Source organism: Heterocephalus glaber, unplaced genomic scaffold, assembly GCF_053883595.1.
Source record: "Heterocephalus glaber isolate CG9 unplaced genomic scaffold, H.glaber_assembly_v1.0 deba00001761, whole genome shotgun sequence".
NCBI classification, from domain to species: domain Eukaryota; kingdom Metazoa; phylum Chordata; class Mammalia; order Rodentia; family Bathyergidae; genus Heterocephalus; species Heterocephalus glaber.
The window spans coordinates 4,137,898-4,156,202 of record NW_028258458.1 but is presented as its reverse complement, the minus strand read 5'-3'; the positions used below and the strand labels follow the sequence as shown (position 1 = coordinate 4,156,202).

The following is an 18,305-nucleotide window of genomic DNA, read 5'->3' as shown; positions in this document are numbered from 1 at the left end:
GGCAAAAGCACCCTGTGTATGTCTGTGTGTACTTACGTTTGCACACGCTAACTTAACTAACAGCGCCCACTGATGAAGAAGGCATAAACTCGAGACCTTTTAGTCCACAGGACTTCAGCAAAGGGTTTGGAGCCTCGTCAGTGAGACCTATATGCGATGACCACAGAAGACAGTGCACGGTTGCTGCAGAGGAAGTGAGGCCGCACCGGGCGGGGTCTTTGCTCAACTTAATGCACAATCCCACAACGGCAGGTCACACAGAAGACAGGCTGCCGCAGCCCAGAAAGCCGTCTCGCTGCTGTCACTCCGGCTCCCAGTGAAGGCCGTCTTCACGGCTTGCAGATGGCAGACATCTTGCTGTGTCCTCACAAGGCAGAGTGACCTTGACTTCTCCACTCTCCAGAGGAGGATGATCACACCATGGGGACCCCACCCCACCCCACCCCGGCGTCAGGGCTTAGATCTCCATGGTCCCCCCAAACGCTGATGCACTCACTCAAGGTGGGGCTTCTGGAAGGGGACTGGGTCATGGGGTACCATGATCACCCCCTAGTGAGGTCATGGCTGAGCGAGCTGAGAAGGTGGGGCCTGCTTGCTCCGGGTGGGTCGCAGGGCATGAGACCTGGGGCAGGTGTCGCCTTCTCTGGCTTCCTCCTTGGCTCTCTCCGTGCCGCGCTATTCCATCGTACCACTGTGGGCCTGCCCACCATGAAGAGAACTGCTGAAACCCGAGGTGACGTAAACCTTTCCTCCTTTAAGAGCTGTGGATTTGGGTACTGTGCCTCAGCAGCAGCGAGAGTAAGACACAGCCCCAGGAACCTCTTACAGCGCCACCTCCAGATGGTCATGGTGCAGAGCTGGGCCTCAAAGTATAAAACCATAGGGGACAAAACTCAGTAGGAAGCAGAGTAAAAAGAGGCAAGCTCATGAAAGGGGCGTTTACCTGTGCTGGGACTGGATTATCGACTAGCAAAGCTGAACAAACCAGGGAGGCTTGACTTTAGGATGGCAGAGGAGGATACTGAGAAAGATTTGAATTTGCATAACTAAAATGGATGTTACAAACACCACGTGGCAAATGACTGCAATTCTAAAATCAAACTAAGTGAGAGAGAAAAAGCTGCTTAACAAGCAGTCGTAACAGAAAGTCTATTTTAGCAATTCTGTGATAGAACTGCCTTTGGCACACGCATTTTTCTACACCTTTCAAAATACTCCGTTCACTCCTGGCCGATTGAGGAATGAGCACAGCTAAACCCTACAATGGGACAAATCAGGATGCAAGACTTGATCTTTCCTAGAAACAGGATTTTATTCAGTCTTTCTACAAAATTTATTTAATTAAAGTTGATTTCAACTAATACAGCTTACATGTAACGATACCCACGTACATTTCTTCTACAAATACAGAAAACATATTCAAAAGACAGGCTGTAAGAGACATTACTCAGGAAAAGCAAGCAGCATCAGGTCAGTCCTTGGCAAACAAGCACAGGTCACCTCAGCGTTGAAGCTGTTCTGTTTCCGGTGCCAGGCTCCTCACCAGCACGGGCCCGTGACATATGCCGTACTCAGACTGCTTTACCACTTGACTCCTGGAACACTGCCAGTGTTCCCCGTCCTACCTCTGAGCTGCTTCTTTCTTACAGTCAATCTCAAGAATGAGTTTAAATCTGACTGTGCTATTCACAAAATTCTATAAGTATCTTTTATTTATTTATTTATTTATAAATAGCTTTTTTTCCAATACTTTTTACCCATCATCTTACCTTGACATTACATGAAGAGACAGGGTAACTTATGTTAACATTTCCGATTGCAAGGTACTGCACAACAAAAGTTTGTGGGCCTGTAAATGAACTGTCTCACAGTGAAGGAATGAATTACATGTGGAACCCTGAATAAGCCTCACCTTTCAACTTCAGTTCATTTAACTGAGCAGGATTTCTCATTTCCATTTTTGACCTTGCTTTATGAGAAATGGTCAACATAAAACATGCATGCCTAAAAATAAGTTTTCATATCAATAAAATCACGAAGTATTTTTACATACAAAACCATGTATCATATTCATACTAATGTCATCTAATACTGATAGGAATGCTACTAACATATACTCAATGCCACCTTTGAAAAACTGCATAAAAACATAATACTTGTGTTGCTTCTCAGTCGACATTTGCAATAGTGCTGAGGATGCCTGCTAACATGCTAGGAGCTAACATTAAGAGATTTGCCACTGTGAGTTATGTGATTTTTCAAAGGTCTGTGCTCCCTGCAGGTCATTTCATTCTCTGTAAGAAGGAATAAAACACTCGGGAGAATAAAACAGACAGGATCAACTTGTGTTACTAACAATACTCAGGTCATGTAATATAAACAGAATAAAAGAAACATAAATCATAAAGGAAGAAAAGGATGAAAAGTAATTTCTTAAAAAAATATTACACAAAAAGCAGTTATGTCTCCCCATTTTCCGTAACACGTAATAAAGTCTAAGCACGTGGAAGCAACCCCAGTGGAGAGAAGAGCAGGGCTCTGTTGGGCCACTGAAATACAATGGCCCAGCTGACGTCATACAGACAGCAAAAATATTCCACCTGAGATGTCAAATACAGCCTCTTTTTCCACTAAATTTGGGTACAACTCAAAATAAGTTCGATCTGCTAGTCACCTCAATAATTACTTGGATACATGACCTGAAAGCATCAAGACTTCCTTTGGAGCATCAAGTGGGAAACTGCTGTGGATTTGTGTGGATGGGAAAAGGCCATGCTAGGCTAGAGCTGTTCAGAACCACCCTTCTCAGGATGTCCTGAAGGACCTGCAACTCAGTGATACGGCTGCATGTAACACGGAGTTGAAATCCTCCAGTGATGTCAACCAGATTCACCTAAGACACGTGTGTCCCAAAGAACTGAGGAATCTCAAGTTCCAGAGTCTCGTGTGCCAAATGCAGGTAATGTGTCAGATGTACTAAAATGCTGTCACTACAGATGATGGTCTTCTACCCGTGCATTAGAACGAATTGTGATGTCAGCCCCACCAGGCAGGACTAGCTGCAGTGCCTACCCTGACACACAGCAGCTGCTGACCCACACGGGGGTCAGGGAACTGGGTATGTGAAAAATGACCAGTGACGACATCCTCACTCACACATGGACTTCCACACAGGACAGAGAAATACACCCCACCATGAATATACTGTCAGCTGCCATCTCTGACTTTGTCTTTTTTGGGATGGGAGGTGTTGAGACAGGGTCTCACTGTGTAGTTCAGGCTGGCCTTGAACTCACAGCGATCCTCCTGTTTCAGCCTCCCGAGTGCTGTGATTACCAGTATATGCCACTATGCCTGGCTCAGTATATGCTTTCTTATGTGGCTGGGTGGAAACAGTGAGCTGTTCTGGTTTGCTGCGTGCTCAGGAGTGTAAAATCACACAGGCAGCATTGCATTGAGAAGACCCTGCAGTAGATGACTGTGCCCACTGTGGGTAAATCTCACTGATCTAAGCCTCCTTTGCAAAGCTGGGCTGGCTCAGGCCCAGGGTTCAGTGGGAAAGGTGCGTTCTGTATCTTCAAATCTTGACATCACAATGAGTTTATGAAAATGTAACCCCATCCCAGGCTGAAAAGCCTCTGTACCTTTGAGAGCTGGATATTCTTTAGGAAATACTTCCTAGTTTAGATGGTAACATCATAAAGGCCTGAAACAGGTAAGGAAAACTGGAGCAGGCCTCCCATTCACAACACAATCAAGTCTCATAAAGACATATCACATACCCTGAAGATCAGACAATACTCCTCAGTTACATAAAAATACGGATGAAGAAAAAACAGTACGAAACAGTAGTGTGTTTATCTAAAGTTGACAGAACACACAAATGAGTAAAATTCCCTCTAGTCAATAATGTGACCACCCTACTGTGTCCTAGTGGGAGATGCCTTATTGAACTGAATAGCAATCAATTCCTCTAAAACAAATGCAAATCCTAGCAAATATGGAGAGTGTTCTCTCACTGATAAACCACACAGGCAGTTATGGTGTCTGGAGAGATTTATTATGCTAGGACTTTACCCCATAAGTGACCAAAAGCATAACTCTCGTGTACTCTGGCAAGGTATATCAGTCATACCAGCACACTGTACTTTTTGGTATGATGAGTGAAAAAACTACAATCAAAATACAAGTTATAAGAATATAAACATGAAAAGTAAAATTTCTACGGAGAAAGAAACACCTATAGTTTATAAGCAAGTGGTACTTTTCAACAGCAAGTGAAAAATATGATAAACTTATAACCTTGCTCTAATGCAATACTGCAATGTGATATTGATAGATATCTTCTCAGTAAATGAACAAGGTAACATTGTTAATCTACAGGATGTTTGAAACAAATGAACTCTAAAAAATATGTACAGAAACCTTGCTTGAAAAAAATATACATCAAAAGCAAAAAATATTAAATCACCTAAAAAGGCTATTTATAAAATACAAAGTTGGAGTATATGCATGCATACACGCACACCCACACCCACACACTCAGAGTTCAGATTCAGCCACATTAGGCCAGTAGGAAAAACACAACAATTTAACAATTCATGTTTCAATAGGCCATTAACCACAAAATTATTCCAAAAAATGACATAAAACTTAAGCCTAAGAACACTGCCCATTAAAGTCATACCGTATTGCTTAAACAAAACTTGTTACTATGTCACTTCAATGTTTACTTCTGAGAACAATTAGATTTTTTAAAAAAGGAGCACGTCTGTAAATTTCATTATGTAATTATGTAGTTATGGATGCTGATGCAGGTGGATTGCCAGTTTGAGGCTAGCCTGAGAAACAGCAAGAGCCTGTCTCAGAAAATAATCTTAAAAACTTATAAATACATAGTCCAGAGGTCTACCTTAAGAATGAGCCACTAATAAACATAATACATATATAACTTTTAGTACAATTCCTTCAGGTGATATATTTCTTGGAGCACTGTACACAAATTAATTTGCATCAACCTCATTATATTAATCTCATTTACAAAATTCCACTACATACAAGAGCACTCTTCACAAGACTCTGAAACTATTTTTTACAACTAGCAAATTTCATGGGTTTATCATACTCACAGATTTTTAACCCAGGGTACCTTTTACATGGGGGCCATCTGAAGACTTCTGCGTATCTCTTCTATTCGGGTAATCTCTCCCATATTCTGTAGCTTTGTATCAGTGTGGAAGCAAAGGACTAGCCACATTCCCACACACTACAAACATGGTTCTCTCCACTGTGCATTCCCATGTTCCTAGAAAGGTCCAGTGTCAATGAGGCTTTCTCCTTTTCTGTATTTAGGGTTACCCTCTAGTGCCAGTTCTTTCACGTTTGTGAAGGGAACTGTACTGATTGGAGGCCTTCCCACCTTTCGTATGGAAGATTTCTTCCTAGTGTGACTTCTTTCATGTCTTCTGAGGGAACGGGAATCACAATAGGATTTCCCACACAGCTTACATACATAGGGTTTCTCTCCAGTGTGAGTTCTTTCGTGTATTTTAATATAACTGGAAGAACTAAAAGCTTTCCCACAATACTTGCATATATAGGGTTTCTCTCCAGTGTGAACTCTTTCATGCACTCGAAGGTAATTGGACCAATGGAAGGCTTTCCCACATTGCCCACATACAAAGGGTTTCTCTCCAGTATGAGTTATTTCATGTTTTCTGAGAGATCTTGGAATGTGGTAGGGTTTCCCACACTGCTTACATACATAAGGTTTTTCTCCAGTGTGAGATTTTTCATGTATTCGAATGTAACTAGTAGAACTAAAGGTTTTCCCACATTGCTTACAAACATAACGTTTCTTTCCATTGTGAGCTTCTTCATGTCTTTGAAGAGACCTGGAACAACTGAAGGCCTTGTCACATAGCTTACATATGTAGGGTTTCTCTCCACTGTGAGTTCGTACATGTCTTCGAAAAGAACTAGAAAAAGTGAAAGTTTTCCCACATTGGTTACATTCATAGTGTTTCTCTCTAGTGTGATTTCTTTCATATATGAGAAACGACCCGGAACCATCAAAGGCCTTGCAAGGCACCTGAAACTTATAGGGTCTATCTCCAGTGTGGGCTACTGTGGGTCTCTGCTTGTGCCCAAGACTCATGAAGGTGTTCCTACATTGCTTACCTACATAACTGTGACTTCTGAAGAGTGTCCCACATTGCTTATATTCATGCTGTTTCTCTCCAAAGAGAATCTTTTCATGGTTCTGAAGAGGACTGAGACACCTAAAGTTATCACACGGTTCACTTTCAAAGGGTTTTTCTCCAGCTGGAGTCCTTTCATACATATGAAACCACTGGGGAAAATGGAAGGCGTTCCCATGTTCCTCACATTTATGCAACATCTCTCCATACTCCTCATACACATATGGTTCCTGCTCAGTGTCCTCCCTGAAGGACAAATTTAGGAATGAAGGAACAATAAGGTCATTTCCACAAACATGGGTTTCACCTAGTTTTACTCCAGGAAAAGTTTTCATGTTCACAATAGGATCTGGAAGCGGGCTGAAGATTTCCCCACATTGACTACTTTCTTTATATTCACAGAAACTCTCTACCACTTGACTTCTGTAAAAAACAAGAAGCACATTACTAAGGGTGTGTTTATTAATGATTTACCAGGAGAAATGGTGGTTTATCCCAATAAGAACTTTTGAAGATGAATGGAGTGAGTGGTCTGCAAGACAGCTCAAGGGCAGCTATGAGCAATACAAGGTATTCATATAGGGCAGTAATGGCGAACCTTTCAGAGGCTTCAGTGATACAGACAGCCTGCTGCCTTATGCACACCATAGGTTTGCTGCCACTGATACAGGGTCTCTATACCATTTCCAAGTTCTTTTTTTTTTTTTGGTACCGGGGATCAAACTCAGGACCTTGCACTTGTGAGGCAGGTGCGGTGCCACTGAGCTACATCTCCAGCCCTCAAGTTAACTGTTTTGCAGTCTGAATGCCTATATCATGTTTACATGCACTTGAATAGTCTTCATGTAAAAGGCTTGGGACCCAAACCCTTTTAGATTATTGACATATTTGTGTATATATAATGGGATATTTTCAACTGGGTCTAAGCACAAAGTGCACTTTGTTCATATACATTTTATACCCAAGCCCTGAAGATAATTTCAGACAACATTTTGAATAATTCTGAGCATGGAAACAATGCCTGTGAATAATGCACCACCCGAAAGTGTCACTTCAGGCCCCTGGTGGTACTTCAGATGTCTCCAATTCTGGAATGCTTTGAGTTTTGGATTTTCCAATTATGGATGAAAACCTGTACACCATTTTTAGAGAAATTTTTTTGAGATTATAAGAATGTGAATCTCAATGGTATCATTTGCTTGCTTTCTATATTTCCAGTCACTCCATGGTTCTTAAGGGACTTTGATTTCTCTTATGAGTGCAAATTACCTTAGATTTCTCCTGGAATTTTCATATTCATCTTCAATGTTCTGGTCCTCCCAATTTTTTCCTAAAAGGTAGAGCCAGGGAAGTAATTGTGAATGAATATACATGAATAATCTCAGAAACATCAACATCATAGAAAATAATATTCTAACTAGGTGGATGGTAAAGTATAGTGCCAATATCACAGTACGTTCACCAAAATGCTCCCTTTTCATGTTCTGATTCATGGAGCATCATTAATTAGCAGAGAACACTTCCTCCTTGACTAAGGGAAGGAGTGAAGTCACCATACCTATAGCAGCCAGGTTCCAGAAGGTTTCCTGTATCACATCTCTGTAGAGCCTCTTTTGTGAAGGATCCAGCAAAGCCCACTCTTCCAGGGTGAAGTTCACAGCCACATCCTCAAAGGTCACCGACTCCTAAATCATCCCACATGTATTAAAGGAGAAAGGGTGAGACACACAGCACCGGAGATGTAGACTCCTCGTCACGAGCTCGTACAGTGCTGTGCTCTCCGAATACTTCACTCCTGTTTGTCACTCTTACTTTCCTCTCTCACAGAGAAACTGTGCGGCTAGATCAGAACTACTTGGAAGGGAACAGAAGGGAAACGCCCACCTAACTGCTGGGTCACATTAGTTTCCCACAGGACACAGGGTCTGTGGCATTCCTCCTAACAAAGTTCGCTACAGGGCCAGGGATTTAGCTCAGTGGTGGTGCCACCTGCCTCGCAAGTGCAAGGTCCCGAGTTCGATCCCTGGTACCAAAAAACAAAACCCCCAAAAAGCAAAGTTCTGCTACTTACTGTACACAAGAGGCTAACACCAGCAGTCCAGACTGCTAAAATTGGAAACGGCTGAAAACAAAGTCTGATTTTTTGTTGTTGTTAAAGTCTGATCATTGCTGTTATCTGAGAAGTACTACTGTGATGGACCTCACTGAATTTACCGCCAAAGGCCATCTGAGGCTCCCAGAGCACGACAATGTGCTGCATGTTTAACTCCCTTTGTCTTTGTGAACATCAGCAATTTTCTGATAAATTCATCACAGGGAGTCAACAGGCTCCCAACTACACTGGGCAGTGGTGACGGATACTATGTGTAACTTCTCATCATCTCTGGTTACTCAGGAAATCAAGTGCATCCTGTGATTGCACCGAGAGACATTCAGATCCCTGTACCTGTGTTTTTACAGAACAACTTAAATATTACATATGAATCATGAAAGGGAATTCATTACGCTAATGCAAAAGCCTCAGTTTTTATTCGGGATGTCAAAGGACGCTGAGGCAAGAGGAAGGATGAAACATGGTTAGGAAGGCAGTGGCACCAAGCTGTCGGCTCTTACAAAGATCCGGAACTTTATACCTTTCACTAGCAAATAAGCACTCTACCAAATCTACTAGATATAACAAAAGTTGAAAAATGCTGAGAAGCCTGGAAAAATAAGAGTCATGCTTCTAATAGGAAATTTGAGACTGTGCTCTTCAGGACACTACATTATTTGTCTCTCTTTGCAGAACTTGGGCTTGAACTCAAGGCCATGGGCACGTGAGGCAAGGGTCCCACCACTGAGCTACATCTCCAGCCCAGGGCCTATGCTATCACCAGCAAGGCTCACACAGACCGGGAAAGGGAAAAGGTGTTCAATGACTCCACGCGTGACCAGAAAACAGATCCACAAACAGTGCTGGAAATCACAGCCTCCTCATGCGTGACGCAGGGACAAGCAGGCGCTGACTTGGAACGCGCTCTGTACATCCACAATGCACTGACAATCAGCACATCATACTGAAACAGGAAAGACAAAACCTGAACACTTTGAGAAGCCACCATTAAATAAATTCTGGGTCTGAAGACACAGTTTCTTCACACAGAGAATAATCCTTAAGAAATTTAAATCTAGGAAAACTAAGGAGGTAAAAAACAGAAGTTGAAGAAAAGTACCTGGAACACATCCATTATAAAAGGATTAGAATGTGGAGTAGAACAAATAAAAACATGATTGGAAAATTATCAAAATAAATCTAACTCAAGAGAAAACACCATATTTCAAACAATATCCGCGGCCCTCACAGAGGAAATTACCCAGATAGGTAAATGAAAGTGTTGAGGACCACAGAAAGCAAGCAAGCAGTGATGCCTGAAGATCAAACTGATGTGGTCCAGTGTCAGTTCCCGTACTTTGAACTTTACTACAAGGTACACACCAGTCATTCTTCACAATGTCCAGAGAATGCACTGTGCATTTTCACCTGGGACAGAAGCACTGTTTGTAACTGCTCTAAAAAGTACCCTTGAAAAAGGTGGCACCCAGCATGTACTGCACTGGAGGAAGGCACAGGCTGGCCCACATCCCACAGCAGTGGGTGCAAAACACCCTGAGGGAAAGGAGGACAGGCAGGGTTTCTTTCCACTCCCTTTAACACTCACTTACTGAGCGCTGGGGTGTGGCCAAGGACACTGCTAAGCAAAGTGCCACGTGTGGAGAAGACAGGAAAGGCAGCCAAGGAATCAAGGTGTGGTCTACAACAAAGCAGGATACGGGTGACCCAGGCTGGGCACCAAGGCCCTGTTATGAATCTTGATGAGGGTGTCAAAAATACTTATAATAATTTAAAAATTTGATCAGAAACTTTATTATTTACTTTTGAAAATCAACTTCATCATTAATAATTTAGAGGTTACAGTGGGAAGAACTGATGCTAACATCAGTACTATACGCTGTCTGCTTGTAACTTGGCAGTGTGAGCGGTATTCAAAGACCTGGCAAGTGACAAGCGGAGTGGCAGATCCCCAGACACCAGAAGAAGGGGACTGCGAGCGTGGCCCACGGGAGGAGGGCAGGTCAGCAAGCTGGAGCCAGCGCAGCCGACATGGGAGCTGGCCAGCGGCCACACATCCTGCTCCACTGCCACTGGGGCTGCTCCCTGCAGAGGTGTGGATCTGCTAAGGACAGACACCGACACTGAGGAGGGCAAGGACCGAAAACCGAGAGCATTCGCACAGGGTTACTGCTCCTGAAGGCGAGGCCTGATGAGGTGGGCAGGCCCCTGAGCAGGAAGCAAGTGCATTCAGACAGGGGGAAAGGTACGCTCCTCCCTCAGACAGCTCTAGAGGATCTCATCTCCTTCCAGGCTTCTGCGAACCTTCTCTGGCTGTGTGTCAGGAAGGTAAAGGAGTACCGAGGGCAAAGCACTGTCACCAAGCGTCAAGGAACAGTCACACATTTCAACTTCTCTCTACAGCACAGAAGGACACGGGGCAGTGCTTTCTCCCTAGAAGAAAGCAAAAAAGTTGTAATCCAGAAACTCTTCTGGATCCAGACAACTAAGGGCAAGATGTAATCCGATTTCAACAAACTGGAGAAACAAAGAGGCAGACACAGAGTAGCACAGCTTACTGCAACAGAAACCTGTAGGCAGGAAAATCTGAAGCGTCCCTGGTGAACTGCTGAAGGCTCAGAGAAGACAATTTTGAGACGCAAAACCTCCAGGAGGCCCTGTTGTGATGGTCAGACAAAAACTGCTGCTTCTGACAGCAGGGGAGAGAGAAGGGGGCATTTTAAAAATTCTTCTTTTACTATATATTCTGTCTGGGAAAAGAAAAAAAAGTATTTCTCAAAAGCCTAACCAACTGAAAATCTCAATTTCAACCTCTCTCATCTTTGCAGCTCATTTCCAAAGTCACCTGAGTAACCACTCAAATGTCACCTGAATAATTACAAACCACCACAAATACACAGAAACAGGAAAACGTAGCTCATCGTTGGAAAAACGAATTGAGAGAAACAATTTCTGAGAACCCTCAGACATGGAACTTGGAAAAGACACAGTCTTTTAAGGAACTTTCCTACCTATGCTCAAAGAGGAAGAGGCAACCATGGGGAAAGAACAAAGCGAGACCAGGAAAAGAAGGTCTATCTACAGAATACACAAAGAATTAGAAATTACTGCAAAAGGTCATAGAGCAATTACTCAGGTACAGAGTACAGCTTAAAGAAGACCATCACTACAGGATTTCCAGGGCAGAGCCCAGAAAGCGGAACACAGAATCAACTAACACGAAGAAGATATATGGCAAGACCCTGTCTCAATAGTAATAATAAAAAAGAAACCCAAAACAACATGAAGACAAGCCAGTTACGTTACACAGCCTGAAGAAGGGAAAGAGAACATTAACAATCAGAGAATGTGTCTCCTGGATACTTGCCAGGTAACAACTGTAGAAAGAAGCAAATAGGTAAGTAAGGAACTTTGATGAAAAGAAAATGGAAAGACAAGTATTCTTTCCATCTTCATGAACAGACAAGCATTTGTGTAAACCAATGGTATCGACAATGTACCAGATGGAGAACTCAAGGACAGCAACTGTACATGGTACGGGAAGAGAAGGTGGGAACATTTCTACAGTCCTGCCAATGTCCGGGAACAGTACACCGTTAGACTAAGCATGATTTATGTTCACAGCAAGTGGGTTGTTCTAACATTGGGAAATCACTAATAGGATTTTAGGAAACAAGCACGCCTAATCATGGAGTAAAAACAGAATCATATAAAATGCCCAATTAAAGTGAGAAGATAGAAAAAGATGAAAGCTTAAAAACTCACAACTTAAAGAAAAGTAGAAAACACAGGCATGGTACAGTACTTCTTCAAGTACATCCATAACCAATGGCTGCTGAGCACGACTGTCAATCTCACCGGACTCAGCACACTCTGCAGGCTGTCCTGCACACTGCAGGGTGTCTGGATGGTCATGGGCCCTGGCCTTGGGACCGGAACCCAGCCCTGTCCTTCCTGCTGCTTCCCACGGCTGTTGCTCCACCATGGCCCGCGTCACCATGCTTCTGCATGACTGAGACCTCTGAAACCTGGAGACAGACAAACCATTCCTTCCTTCCTTCCGCCGTGTTGCCAGGCATTCTGTCCCAGCAATAGGAAAGCTGACCAACACAATCCATTCAAGCATTCGCTATCTGTACACACTGATAGAAGGACAGAGTGAAAAAGAATACAGAGAAAAGAAGACCAACTCTGCAAAACAAACAAAAAGTGAAATGGAGAGAGTTGAAAAGATACTGTTGAAAAGAACCAAAATTTTGAGAGGTTTCTATTGTACTCTGAAAAACTACTTCGGGACTAGGGTAGTACAAGTGTTCTCACAGAAAAAAAAATGATACATATGGGGATGCATCTATTAGTTATGTAGCTGGATTTAGCAACCCAGCAGTGTACACAGGCGGCACAGCGGCTTCGGTCTGGAGAAACGCCCAGTGCGCAGGAGCACGTCCCCACTCCACGCAGACCACCCCAGACAGGGCCTGCCTCCCGACCAGCAGAGGCCAGCGCTCACTTTACAAATTCCAACTTCCGCTATAAATTAGCCGAATCGTTTGCCCTAATAAAACATGTATTAAGCACACTCTTCAGGTTTTTCTCCTGCAGTCCTGCGGTCTTTAACCCATCCTCAGCCTCATGTAGCACAACACCCCCACTTTACTGTCGCCCCAAGAACAAGCCGTCCTCGGAAAACCTACTCTGCACCCGGGGCGGACCTTGCCACCCTCCACAGCCCCTCCTCTCCCACCTCCTTTCTACTCCTGCCTGCTCCTCCTTGTGAGAGAAAAGCCACTTTCTGCCTAACCAGGGTGATGCTTACGGACCTGAGTTCAAGCTTCTCTCTAATGTAATACTCCTTTCAAATAGTCAGGTCCTAATTGAACAGGCATTCTTATTTACTTATTTAGTTAGTTATTTTTGAGACAGGGTCTCGCTGTGTAGTTCAGGCTGGCCTCAAACTTGCAGCAATCCTCCTGCTTCAGCCTCCAAGTGCTGGGATTAAAAGGGCGCCCCACCAGGTTGGCTTCCCAGTCATTCATTCTTAAGCAACCATGTCTAGACTAGCCCCAGAATGACAGCTACAAGCTCAGACAGGTAAACTCTCCTCCCCAGCCACACCAACCCACGGTGGCAAGTGGACCCAGCTTTTCAGTGTCTTCGCAGCAAGAGCTGTTTTGGTCCCCTGTGAGCAGCCAGGGACACCCAAAGAGCAGACGCACAGGTGGAAACACAGGCCTCCTGTGACGGCCCTTGCAGGCTCATCAACCCTACCTTGAAGTCACAGGCAGGGGTCCTCTGTCCTCAGAAGAGACTGCTCAGTTATTTTAAAAGAGAAAATATCAGTGCTCAAATATTCCAGCAAGACCACTGAGATTCAGTGTTTATGTATGTATATGCAAGAGGAGGACAATTAGGCATATGTTTCATTGCTTGACAAGAAAAGCACAAGTTCAGACAATAAAGGTATCATTGAATTCTTATGATAAAAATTACTTAGCAAATAATTATATTTGAACACTTTTGGGGGTTGCCTCTGAAAAGCAGGCACCAAAAAAAGATTCTGGCCAGGCGTGGTGGCACACCCTTGTAATCCCAGCACTAGGGAGGCTGAGGCAGGAAGATTGCCACGAGTTCGGGGCCAGCCTGGGCCACACAGTGAGTTCAAGGCCAGATGGAACTACATAGTGAGATTTTGATATTTTGAAAAGTGTTTGTAATTCACTAGTCTGTTTACATACTGACCTGTGGAAATGTACTTATTTCCCTACAACAACCATGCCTATTTCTCTGAGATTCTTACCCCAGTAGAACTCTGAAGACAAAGCCTTAGAATTCCAGGTGAGCTCACCTTAACCCTCCAAAAAAGAACAGAGAAATGTACTGTATACACTACAAAGAAGAGAAGTAAAAATTACAATATGTAAATAAAATTGTTTTTGACCTAGGATTGAACCTAGGGAGCACTGAGCTCTACCCCAGCCCTTTTCATTTTTTGAATTTTGAGATTGAGTCTCTCAATGTTGCTCAGGCTGGGCTCAAACCTGCAATTCACCTGACTCACCTCCCACCCCCAGTAACTGAGATTATTGGTGTAGGCCACCATACCCAAGAATAAAATTTAAAATGTTAACAAAGAAAATACAAAGCTAGATGTTTAATATTTTTCCCTGAAATGTACTTGTTACTGGCTCGTTTGACTGTAGTTCACCTTATCTTTCTAGCTATTCTGAAAATCTGAAGTCAAACATGGTTTTACAGGACAACAGATTCAGGGACAATCAGCACAGAACTGGAAGCCAAACACGTCTGAATCAAGTTTTAAGTGCCACGTGAGGTCACCTTTCTCTTCAAGACATCAGCCCATCCTCCTACGCATACTGGGCTGTGCCTCCTGTGTCCCCAAAGTGAAGGGTGTTTTTCGATTCTGACACCACCTCAAATGGGTGTTTTCCTTGTCTTCTGGGACTGTTTGTCTCCATTCACGAGTCAGAGAATCCAGGGCCCAGGAATCATTTCCACCTGTCCTCTCAATACCAGCATCTAATTATTGAATGGTGGTTGAATATGCCCAAGGAACGGAACCCTTTTCTACCTAAGTAGGAAAGTCTTATCCTAAAGGGGTGCCTGTTTGGATGACGGGCACAACAGGAGTCCATCAGGTAGATCCCTAAAAAGCCCCATCCCTCTACCCCTACTGTCCTCTAGGACCCAAGGCCAGACAAGAGACAGCCACTGTGGAGATCTAGAATCACCACTGTCACACATGCCTGAAACGTGGGTCCAGGAGACAACAGAAGGGCGAGCTGAGGACACATCAGCCTGTCATGTTCTCAAAAGGGAATCTCAGCCAGGACAGGCAGTACGTGCCTGTCATCCCAGTGCTCAGGGAAGCTGAGGCAGGAGGATCCTAATTTCAAGCCCAGCGTGGGCAACAGAATGAGACCCTGACTCAAGAAAGGAAAAAAAAAAAAAAAAAAAAGGGCAGAAAGGAAGGACAGAAAGGGCAGGATTGGGCCTCAGAACGCATCAATGGAGTGCTCTGATGGGCCTGGCTAGGTCTTTCTAGCACTAACGATCACGTCCACTCGGGGAGCTGGCACGGGCGCGCGACCTTCCCGACTCTGCAGGTCCCCACCTCCGGCGCTGACAGCCAAAGGCCCCGCCCGGCTCCCGGCTCCCGCCTCCCTGGCCTCCTGGCCCCCGGGCCCCCGGGCCCCCGGGCCCAGACCCTTCGGCCCAGAGGCACAGACGCAGACCAGAGAGGCCGGGCTCGGCGTCTCAGCGACGCAGGAAGCCGAGGGGCAGGATTCCGAACTCGAGGCCAGCCTGGGAAGCACAAGGAAACCGTACTGAAGCTTTCTCGCCAGGACAGCAGCTCTGCCCTGCGGAGAGCGGAGCCGCGCTCCCGACCCTCCCGTCTCCCGGGCAGTGCTGTGACGCGGGCAGGGACAGGCGGGTCCCGGCGCCGGAGGCACTCACCATCCCTGGATCCCGTGGTTCTCGGGCCTCCCCGCGGACTCCGCGTCCGGCGCTGTGTACAGCAAGGATCGCGGCCCACACAGTTCTTCCCTATGGCGGCGGCGGCAAGAAAATCTCGCGATGTTTGCGGCGACGCGCACGCCATACAACGGTGCTCTTGATTGGGAAATTAGTACCGCACTGCTGATTGGCCAGAGACCAGACCTCCACTCTACCATTGAGTCACAAAGGATGCGGCCGCACACCCGGCCCGGGAGAACGACGTGACAGACTGCAGCCCAGCACCACCACCGCCCTGTAGGACAGTTTAATCAACTAAGCCCGATGGGATTAAGAATACCTAAGGACCCAGTGCTAGCACACTGACAAAAGTCATGCGGATGTGGTTGATTACAGGCTACCGACCCTCGAGTCCAGAAGTGACGTCATACAGCTACAATAGGGGGCGACGAAATGACGTGGAGGACAGAGAACGGCACGTTTCATAACGCTAATCACAACTGCCCGCGACTGAAAACTTTAAGAAATTTCCCATTTAGTATTTTCAGACTGTGGTTGATCTGAAGCTGTCGAACGTGAACCTGTCGAACGTGAACCTGCTGATGACGGAGCCTACGGAATCATACTTCACACCCCACTTCCTGTACACTGGTCAAGTTCCGCCCGTGAAACCCGGGCAGCCCATCTCCTGAGTGAAGCCAGTGCTCGGGCTGCCATGCTCTGATCTTGCTCATAAGGCAGTCCCGGGACTGTGCTACGTTCCCGTGGAGCTCTCTCCTTTCTCACCTAGATACCGCCATGTTGGGCGATCTCTGCAGCAGTCCAAGCCTACAGTCCCGAGCTTCATCGAAGTGGGCTTTCTGTAACGGCTCCATCCCTGTGGCGGGCTTCTGTTGGGCCTGAAGACTGAGACATTCTTTGAAATACAAGTGGGGAAACTCATTCTTTTCGGTCTCTTGTACCAAGGACATGGATAACCAAGACCAAGTGCAAAGTTTATTGTTTGAACCTTTCAGTGCAGTGGGGGGAACAATATTGGCTCTCTAGAACCAACACTAGAGTGGCTGAGGTGTGCTCCGTGAGAATGCAGAGAACAGAACCGCTGCAGCCTTGAATAGTCAGTCTCATAGTACTGATAGAGAAGTGCTACACAGTAAGACAGGCCCTTGCCTTGCCTCCATTTTTTCCCACAGAATGTTGTTTTGAAAATGTTTGTGCTCTGGGCAGCACTCCTGCCCAATATAGCAAAATGGTTCGTGACTGAAGTGTGTGACCTTTCAGGAATGTTCTGTGAAGCTCTGCCCCCTCACAAGAAAGTTCGGTTAAGCTCCATCCCTTCTCAGGAATGTTCAGTAACTCTGGCCCCCGCTTCAATGAGCATGCTCACCTACCCTATAGATCCCTATATAAGGAGGCTCTCAATTCTGGTAGGGCACTCAGACTCGAGGCTGCCAGGGCTCCCCGTTGGAATAAAGGGGTTTTTTCTCCACCTCTTCAACTGATCATTGGATTCTAGAGTCTTCAAATTATGAGAGCTATGACCCAGAGCTGCCACACTGGGCTGTAAAGCTCAGCCGTGCCTCAGAGCTGTGACACTTGGCTGCGGCACTGAACTCCTCTGTTCTGCTTCAATAGTACCATGGACACCCTGGGCCCTGCCACAAAATTCTTCTGTGCTAGCACCCTGGACCCGTGAAGGAACAGGCAGCTCTGAATATCACCACAGTGACTTTGGGGTCATGTCCCCACCGCCTTGATCCTGACTTCCTTCTATCCACACCCATCTTCTAGGCATTTGCTTGGACACTTCCTTGGTATTCTCTCCCAGGCAAACTTTGATTTCTTACCGGGGCAGGTGGAGACATTTCCATTACACCATTGATCTTTACCTTTCTTTACCTTTTACTGGTGGTAAGTCAATGGAGCTAACGAAGAATGGGTATCTTCAAACATTGACGCTTAGGGATTTCTTGTGTCAAGTATATTAGTCCATCACTCACAAATTCTGTACTTCATTGATCCTAGGACACACAAACAATCCAGGCAAATTCTGTGCAATAAGAATAGATAATTCCAAGTTTCCAACAATATATCCTCATCTAAATAATCCATCAATGGCTTTTGCCATCCATGTTTTAATCAACAGTGCTCAAGGCCACTTAATTTCTCTTTATTCAATTTTTAAAATTTTTATTTTAATAATACAAGTAGATATTAATAAAGAAAATATAAACAGTTCTATGAAAAAATAATTTTGCATAACAAAATAGAAAGTAACTGGTAAATACACTGTATCATGATCTTAAAGGAATATATTTTCAATTGCTAATCTATCTCATTTTCTAATAATACTATACCTTTTTGCATAAAACATTTTGATTGACAAAATATCTCATACTTGGTATAATTTTGAATAATTTCTACCTATTTCATAGTATCTATTACACATTTTGGTTCTTATTTTCACTTTCTCACACCAGAGAAAATGCCGTATTTACACGTGTGTTCAATTTAAAGCC

At 44.7% G+C, this 18,305-nt stretch overlaps 2 protein-coding genes across 4 annotated transcripts in view; both read right to left on the bottom strand.

Annotated features, from left to right (window-relative positions):
• Window positions 1-1,293: 1,293 nt before the first annotated feature.
• Window positions 1,294-16,527, bottom strand: LOC101726653 (zinc finger protein 627-like). Of its 3 annotated transcripts, XM_013068685.3 has the most exons (5): window positions 15,787-16,344; window positions 7,759-7,885; window positions 7,470-7,530; window positions 6,181-6,623; window positions 1,294-5,978 (listed from the first exon to the last, which is right to left on the bottom strand). In XM_013068685.3, the coding sequence occupies exons 1-5, from the start codon at window positions 15,787-15,789 to the stop codon at window positions 5,704-5,706; spliced, it is 909 nt and encodes a 302-aa protein (XP_012924139.1). In that variant the 5' UTR covers window positions 15,790-16,344; the 3' UTR covers window positions 1,294-5,703. The 3 variants fall into 3 exon arrangements, with proteins under 3 accessions (XP_012924139.1, XP_012924138.1, XP_012924137.1); XM_013068684.3 differs by having other exon boundaries at window positions 1,294-6,446; window positions 15,787-16,527; XM_013068683.3 differs by having other exon boundaries at window positions 1,294-6,623; window positions 15,787-16,341.
• LOC106007638 (zinc finger protein 433-like) overlaps window positions 7,758-18,305 on the bottom strand; it is a 28,340-nt gene continuing 17,792 nt past the window's right edge. The window contains exons 6-7 of the mRNA XM_013068696.3: window positions 16,573-17,807; window positions 7,758-7,885 (exon numbers count right to left, since the gene is read on the bottom strand). The gene's annotated coding sequence lies outside the window, so the exon portion shown is untranslated. The remainder of the gene's footprint in view (window positions 7,886-16,572; window positions 17,808-18,305) is intronic.

Bases quoted from the DNA above. Each gene is read 5' to 3' on its own strand.
- LOC101726653 (XM_013068683.3), bottom strand. The intron at 7,531-7,758 runs GTATGGTGACTT...TCTACCTTTTAG, and splicing joins CTGGAACCTGGCTGCTATAG to GAAAAAATTGGGAGGACCAG. The intron at 6,624-7,469 runs GTAATTTGCACT...TGTTTTTTACAG, and splicing joins AATTCCAGGAGAAATCTAAG to AAGTCAAGTGGTAGAGAGTT.